Genomic DNA, 8448 nt, shown 5'->3' with positions numbered 1-8448 from the left:
AATTTACACTTTGCAGACACTGGGAGGGGATGTACATTTACACGCACACGTATATTCTGATATATTTCTGTTTGAGTCCTTATTTTGGAGAGCCATGAACGACAGTAATTAGTCTGTGTGTCTGAATGTGTTTGTATGTCGGTGTCGATTTTCAATTACTTGGGGGCTATTTAAAGTGGCGGAATTTCATCAGCTTCAACACTTGTCATTGTTCGCTTGATTGACATCTTTCGTTTGAAAGTTGTTGCTCATATCCGCATTCATTTGCTTTTTCCTTAATATCGTCGTTCTATTCTATCACTGGTGTCTGCTCCAAAATGCTGGAGGAAAATCGAATGGTTTCAGTAAATATCAAAATTTGGAAGTTCTTTGCAATTATATATCCAACATCGGACAAACTGTGGCGTCTTTATTCGATTCAATTCGTTACGATTTTATTGAATTTTATGCAATTCATGTTTCTGTTTGAAATGTGGGGAAATCTGGCTCCATTCATTTTGAATGTATTCTATGTATCGGCTACATTCGATTGCTTACTGCGTACAGGTGTTATAGTTTACAATCGTTCAAAATTTGAGGCTTTCTTGGCGGAGTTTGACTCCATGTATTCGGAAATCGAAGTAAGTCAGTGGCGTAGGTCTCAAAGAGATTTTAACTTTTTTTGTTTTTTTTTTTTTGGTAACAGGAAAATGGTGATGACTATGCCAAAGGCAAATTGAAGGAAGCCACCGAATTTTGTCGGAAGTTTTCATTATTTAATGTTTTGGCGTCGTTTCTAGATCTTATCGGAACCATGTCACATCCAATTTTAACGGGAACCAGAAGTAAGGCTTTTTATCATTGTTGTCATTCTATAACACCCATTGCATTTTTTATTTCAGCACATCCTTTTGGTGTCGCCCTGCCGGGCATTGATTCGGCCGTCTCGCCGTACTATGAGATATATTTTATATTACAACTCCATTGTCCGATAACGCTAAGTGTTTTGTATATGCCTTTCGTTAGTATCTTTGTGACATTTTCTTCGTTTGGCAAAACGGCATTACAGATTTTACAACATCGTCTAAAGGACATTTTCGAAATTTACGATGACGACGAAACCCGTTTAGAGGCTTTAAAGGAATGCGCACATTATTATAATCGTTTGACGAGGTAAAAATCCAATTAATTTTTTGGGGAGATAACAGAAAAATTTCACTGATGTATCCGATTTTTATACGAGTTCTTTTGTGACCAATTTCACAGATTTATCAAAGTATTCGATGAGATGGTAACATACGTTATTCTTGGCGAATTTTTACTATTCGGTGCAATCATCTGCTCACTTCTTTTCTGCATCAATATTGTAAGTATGATGGGTCATATGTGTACACTGCTATAAAGTTGATGGTTTATATAGTTTATCTTTCCTTAGTTTAAAGTGAGTCACCATATAAATGTACCTCCAGATATTCGGTATTTGACGATGTCCCATATTTTTTACAGGAAATTTTTGAAATTTGGAATTTGAAGTTCCTAATGGTTACTTCATCCACGTATTTAAATATTATAATAGCATATGACAAAAATCGCCCATACAGGTCCACGTCTTCGTATAGGCCAAATATAACGGTTATTCGGTTTTTATACCCTCCACCATAGTATGGAGGTATATTAAGTTTGTCATTCCGTTTGTAACACCTCGAAATATACATTTTAGACCCCACAAAGTGTATATATTCTTGATCAGCATAAAATTCTATGTCGATTTATCAATGTCCATCCGTCTGTCAATCTGTGGAAATCTCTCTATTGAAAATGGGCTATGTCTTCGTATAGCCCCCATATAACTGTACACCCCGATATTCAATATTTTGATGATTTTAGCGACATTATTTTCCGGAATTGTTTCAAATTTGGTATTTGAAGTTCGTAATGGATACTACAGCCTCAGACAGAAAATGAGCCATAAAGGTCCACGTCTTCATATAGCCTCCATATAACGGTACCCCCGATATTCGATATTTTGATGATCTTTGCCACATTTTTACATTATTGGCGTTTTGCACATGCCAATCTCTCTGTCCGTCTGTGCTAATCATTACAGCTAACTACCTACATGAAGTAAATTGTTCTGATAATGCATCGCTCCACGGAACAGTATAGCGTCGTATTTTCTAACCCCAGACTTTTTTTCCTTTTGTCAGGTGTTGGAGACATTGGAAGCGTTTATTTAATGAGTGTACTAAAGTTGTGATCTATTAAAAATAGTTTCTAAATTACAATAAAAACCAGTAAAGAAAGTCCTTACGTCGGGCGGGGCCGACTTTTTGATACCCTACACCACTTTGCTAATTTTTTAGAGCTCCACATAACAATTAAAAGTTTTTACGGGAGAATACACGCTATGATTACAATTTTAATTTAATGTTCAAAAGACTAATGCCGAAGTATTTGTATCTTTTAAATTCGGACTTGTATTGCCCATTTGGTGCAAAATTAATTTGAAATCAGATAAATATATAAATGGGAGCTATATCCGATCTCTATAAAATTTGGCAAATATATTTCTGAGCTGTATTTGATATATTTCCCTAAATATCGTTGTTACGTAGTGCATATTACGGCTGTGGTTAACAAATACTACAAATCGGATCAACAATATATATGGGAGCTTTAGCTATATCTAAACCGATCTTCACCAAATTTGACATACTAGCTTCTAGACTCAATTCGGTCATAAGTGCTAAATGTCATCCCATTTGGGCAAATATTAGACGTTTGGTGCACAATAAAATGTAAATCGGACGAAGTTATATATGAGAGCTATATCCAAATCTGAACCGATCTCGATAAAATTTAGCAAAGGTATTTCTTAGCTGCATTTGATATATTTCCCCAAATATTGTTGTTACAGAGAGCATATAACGGCTGCGGAGAACAAAAATAACAAATCGGATGAACAATATATATGGGAGCTATTGCTATATCTAAACCGATTTCGATCAAATTTGGCATACATTTTTTCAGGCCTAATTTGGTTGTATGTGCCAAATTCCATACCATTCGGGCTGATATTACACGTTTGGTGCACAATAAAAAGAAAATCGGACGAAGATATATATGTGAGCTATATATATATCTAAAATTTTACCGATTATCTCCAATTTCAATAGGGTTCGTCCTTGTGCCAAGCAAATGTTGTTTGGAAAATTTCATCTCAATCGGGTAATAAATGCGACCTGCATTTTGTTCACAAGAATACATGGACAGACGGACGGACGGACTAACATGCATAAATCAACTCAGAAAGTGATTCTATGGAGATCCTCAAAAGTAACTATGGGTCTATCTCGCTTCGTTACAAATAAATGCACATAGACATAATACCCTTACCACTATGTGGTGTAGGGTATAAAAATGATAAGCTCGGGTGTCGCATTTACCACCACTCATAATTACTAGTAATAACAACTACATAACCTCTACATTACTAGTAAGGCAAAAATAATACATGTTCATGATAATTAGTACACAAATAAAAATAATAAATATTACAGGGTTGCCCATATTCGACGGACCCATCTGACAACGCCATAACTTTTGACAAAGATGTCACATCGCTTAATGACATACCGCGTTTGAAGCGTCAGTCCAAGCAGATTTTTACCATGAACCAATACACGCCACGCGAGCGCTCTGAAATAGTTGAAATTTACATTCAACAGAAGAAGTCAATTGTGAAAACTCAACGTGCTTTTAAAACATTAAAAAATGTGAGAAGTGCGCAGTCGACTGGTAAGGCTCTTTCTAATCCGAAGAGGCCATATAAAATCGACCAAGATGATCGGCCGAGAATATCGCTGCTGTACGAGCCAGTGTTGAGATGTCCCCAAGAACATCCCAAAAACGCCGTTCTCAGCAGTTGGGCATGGCTCGGTCCACTTTACAACGGATTATTCGCATTGATTTGCATTTGTTCCCATACAAAAGTCAATTGATGCAAAGAATGTTGCCTGCGGACAAGCCCCGTCGATTGGAATGGGCTCAAAGGGCCCAAAGGTCCGTCGAATATGGGCAACCCTGTACAAGGTGCCAGATTTGGCCAATATCGACTACTTTCTGTCCTTTTATGAGATACAGGGCGAGATTGAAAAACTGCAACTAAGTCAAACGCCATAATTTTTACATTTTTATACCCTCCACCTTGGAAAGGAGGGTATATTAATTTTGTCATTCCGTTTGTAACATCCCTAAATATTCGTCGTAGATATAGTAGTAGTATACATATTCGTAATCAGCATAAAATTCTAAGTCGATTTAACGATGTCCGTCTGTCTGTCTGTTGAAATCACGATACAGGCCACATTATTTGACGTAGAGCGTCAAAATTTAGCGAAATAATTTGTATTGTGTCTAGGATGGATTGTATTGAAAATGAGATACATCGGTCCACGTTTTGTCCACGTATAATCCCCATATAACGGTACCTCCAGATATTCGGTATTTTGATGATCTTTGCCACATTTTTTCACGGATTTGTCTGAAAATTGGTATTTGTAGGTCATAATAGGTGCTGGTTCGTGTGGCAAAATATTGTATGTATATGTCTAAGCTTTTTTATAGCCCTCTTTGCCTCCCGATTTTTGGTATTTTGATGATTTTTGCCACATTTTTTCACGGATTTCTCTGAAAGTTGGTATTTGTTGATCATTGTGGGTTCTTGCTCCCATTGCATGTATAGGTCCACGTTTTGGTATAGCCCCCATATAACGGTACCTCCCGGCATTGCCAATTTCAATAGGGTTCGTCCTTGGGCCAAACAAATGTTGTTTGCAAAATTTCATCTCAATCGGGTAATAAATGCGACCTGCATTTTGTTCACAAGAATACATGGACAGACGGACGGACGGACGGACGGATAGACATGCATAAATGCATAAATCAACTCAGAAAATGCAGATCATCAAAAGGAACTATGGGTCTATCTCATTTCCTTTTGCCTGTTACAAACAAATTCCCAAAGACATAATACCCTGACCACCTTGTTGTGTAGGGTATAAAAAAAATGTGATATAAAATTCAAAGTGTCTAGTAAGTTTATTGTCAAAATTAGTCTTCTTGACAGACATTGTACAGGACTTGATGCAAAGGAATGTAAATGATTGTCGTCAATATAAAATTAAGCTTATCTGAGTTTATTTCAGATCGATACAATGGCACAATTCGTTTCAATAATAATGTACGTTGGTACCATGTTGTATGTGCTATTTGCCTGTTACTACAGTGCTAATGAGATGCTTGAGGAGGTAAATTGATATGAAAAAAAATATATATAATGAAATATGGATTAAACTACTTTCACACTTTCTCATTTCTTTGTGTTTTTCTCTTTGAAATAGAGCTTAAAGGTGTCTGAGGCAGCCTATTCCATACCATGGTACGAGGGAACTCCACAGTTTCGCAAGACTTTGCTTTTGTTCATACAAAGGACCCAGAAGCCGTTGTGCGTAAGTAGTGAACGATCTCTTAACCAGTCTTTTTCACAATAGAAATTGAATTCTGAATTATACCCTTTTTAGCTCACAGTTGGCAATGTCTATCCGATGACTTTGCTTATATTTCAGTCATTGTTGAATATGTCCTATTCCTACTTTACCATGTTGCGAGGTTTGAATATCCAATAAAGAGTTGCAGTGGAGCTAAAAGATAGTGGAACACCGAAATTGCCACCTTTAGTAAAAATCACACTTTCACCGTTTAATAGAAAAATGAAATTTGCACTCAAGGGCGTTTTCTTGTTGAACTGCCAACGTCAAAGTTTTTTGTAGAATGTTTTCATTTGTTCGCCCGAAGCAGAAAATCAAAGTCAGCAATCACTGGCTTTAAAATTATTAAGACTATCATGCTTTCTTAATAATGTGAAGTAAATTTTATGAATGATGCTAATAAACATTTAATATAATAGCATTCGAATGGATTTTCATTTCAAAAGCTCGAAGGCAGGTTTGCATTTCATTATTGGAGCAGCAACTTTGTATTGCTGGCCGCTAACAAAGTTAAACTTTCATTATGATGACCACTTAAGCTGTTTCGCTTTTCTGTCTGTCTGCTGGAGGTAGGTAGAAGACTGTTGCCAAGAGTCGTGGAATTAAAAATGCATTAGGAACGTTAAAATTTTAATGGGTCTGTTGTCTTTTGTGACCTTTATAAACGGCGTTCGAGGGAATCAAACTTGCTAGCGGCAAAACGCTTTAAGTATTTTTGCACCACCTAATTTTATTGGTATTTGGAAAATTTCACTTATATCGGAGGCATAAAGAGCATATTTGCATCTCAGTTAGCCAACCATAAACAAATTAGACATTTTGCTTTTTGCGAATCTTCAAATGGACTAAGTTATAAATTATATATGGAGACCTTTACAACACAGGTGCTTAATTCTAGTTCTACCAAATTGTGAAATGAAATATTTTATAAAAGACAGAAAATGAAATTCTAAAAAACATATATATTAAGATAAAGTTCTTTTCATCGGACTGATTCGATGTAGGCAATGTAGGTCCATGCTTCGTACAGCCCCCAAATTTGGAGTTCTTAATGGATACTACATCTTAAGACAGAAAATGAGCCATGTAGGTCCACGTCCCCCCGATATTCGGTATTTTGATGATTTTAGCGTCATTATTTACCGGAATTGTGGGCCACGTCTTCGTATAGCCCCCCGTTCACTCCGATATTCGGTATTTTGATGATTTTAGCGACATTATTTACGGGAATTATTTCACATTTGGTATTTGGAGTTCTTAATGGATTTAGTGACATTATTTACTGTAATTATTTCACATTTTGTTTTTGAAGTTCGTGATGGATACTACAGCCTTTGCCTGAAAATTGTCTGTGCAGGACCACGTTTTATAGCACCCATGGTACCTCCCTATATTCGATATTTTGATTTTGAAGTTTCGCATTTGAATATTGTAATAGCTTGTGACATAAGGTATTTCTAAGATTTTAACAGAATTTTTAACGGATTTTATTTTTTTAAAATTGCCAAATTTGCACCAAATGGTGGAGGGTATTTAAAATTCGACCCGGCCGAACTTACAGCTTTTTTACTTGTTGCCATTTTAAAATGTTCACAAATTTCTGTCTTAAAACTGATTAGAAATAGTGGCTAATAATAATATATCTGCCCACTAAAAAAAGTGTATCAAAGTCAGACGCTATATTTTTTGCTTTTTTTTTAATTTTATTGAATGAAAGCAACAAATATCCGAAATAGCATCATATTTTAGAATAAGTTTAGATTTTGTATTTTGTAACCATTTTTGGGTGGAGCGTGCTGAGTGCGATGGTGCTGAGTCATGTTGGAATGTCCAAGGTCTGCGGTCAAAATGTTTGCATATCCAAGGCTTCAATACACCCTCCAAAATATTTTCTCGATAATATTCGGCATTTATTCTGATGATATGGCCCATAAGTACGAGCGGAGAGCGACCATCGGCTGTTATGGCGACCCACACCATCACCATTTTGTTTGTTTACAAACTTGAAAACGAACGTTTTCTCATCGAAAAAAAAAAAACAAGACACAAAAGATTTATTCACATTTAAATGCTGGAGTGCTCTAACGATAGCCACTTGTGGTTTCCAGCCAAATGTAAAGAAATCACGCTAACACGCTTGAATTCCATCACGAATAACTTTTTTTCTGGAAAGTTCTCACCAAAATGCTTGTCACTGAAATAATTTTAACAGCTGTCGCACAAGTGGCTTAGAAATGACAGCAGTCTGAAGTTGGTTGCAGTTTTTTCATCTCACCCTGTAATAATAGTTAATAAAAATTTCAAACTTTTGTGGGGAGGTACAATAAAGAGTGGGACGATTAATTCCATATTCATATCAGAATATTAAGACACACCATGGAGTGGGCCGATGACTACCATCTTTACAACAGATAGTGTATTTGTGGAATGTGTGAAGTTTAGAATGAATCAGATGCTTATTTTGAATTTCATGAGAGAATTATCCAAAAGTTTTTGATGATGTGGGCCAGTATAATCCATTTTCGTACCTGACCTAAGACTAAAAAAATATTGGGATTTGCAAAGTTTACGTAAAATTGGAAGATCCGTTCTTGGCTTATAAGAACGGACATCCCTAGATCGATACCAAATGTCCTGAAAAAGATTTGGTCAAGAGAGACATAGGATTTAAAACCGTTATTTCGATGAAGCACGATTTGCCGTATCAAATGGTATAAAAACGTTAGAGGATGAAAATAGAGATTTAGACTTATAATTCCTTTCGAATATCTGCATAGAATCATATTCTGAGTCGATTTATGCATGTCCGTCCGTCGCATTTATTGTCCGATCAATATGAAAATTTTCACAAATCATTTGTTTGGCTCAAGGTCGAATCCTATTGAAATGGGAAATAATCGATCAAAATTTTGATATAGCT

The 8448-nt window shown here is 36.0% G+C and overlaps 1 protein-coding gene across 1 annotated transcript; it reads left to right on the top strand.

Annotated features, from left to right (window-relative positions):
- Positions 1-212: 212 nt before the first annotated feature.
- On the top strand, positions 213-5949 carry LOC131801679 (odorant receptor 43a-like). Its single transcript, XM_059120606.1, has 7 exons — positions 213-620; positions 686-824; positions 882-1152; positions 1246-1345; positions 5187-5288; positions 5382-5489; positions 5562-5949. Exons 1-7 carry the CDS (start codon positions 318-320, stop codon positions 5664-5666), a joined length of 1128 nt encoding a protein of 375 aa, XP_058976589.1. The 5' UTR covers positions 213-317; the 3' UTR covers positions 5667-5949.
- Positions 5950-8448: the final 2499 nt, after the last annotated feature.

The sequence above is a fragment of the Musca domestica genome, unplaced genomic scaffold, assembly GCF_030504385.1.
Source record: "Musca domestica strain aabys unplaced genomic scaffold, Musca_domestica.polishedcontigs.V.1.1 17, whole genome shotgun sequence".
In the NCBI taxonomy this organism is placed as follows: domain Eukaryota; kingdom Metazoa; phylum Arthropoda; class Insecta; order Diptera; family Muscidae; genus Musca; species Musca domestica.
Note: the sequence above shows the minus strand (reverse complement) of the source record. Positions and strands in the feature narration are given on the sequence as shown.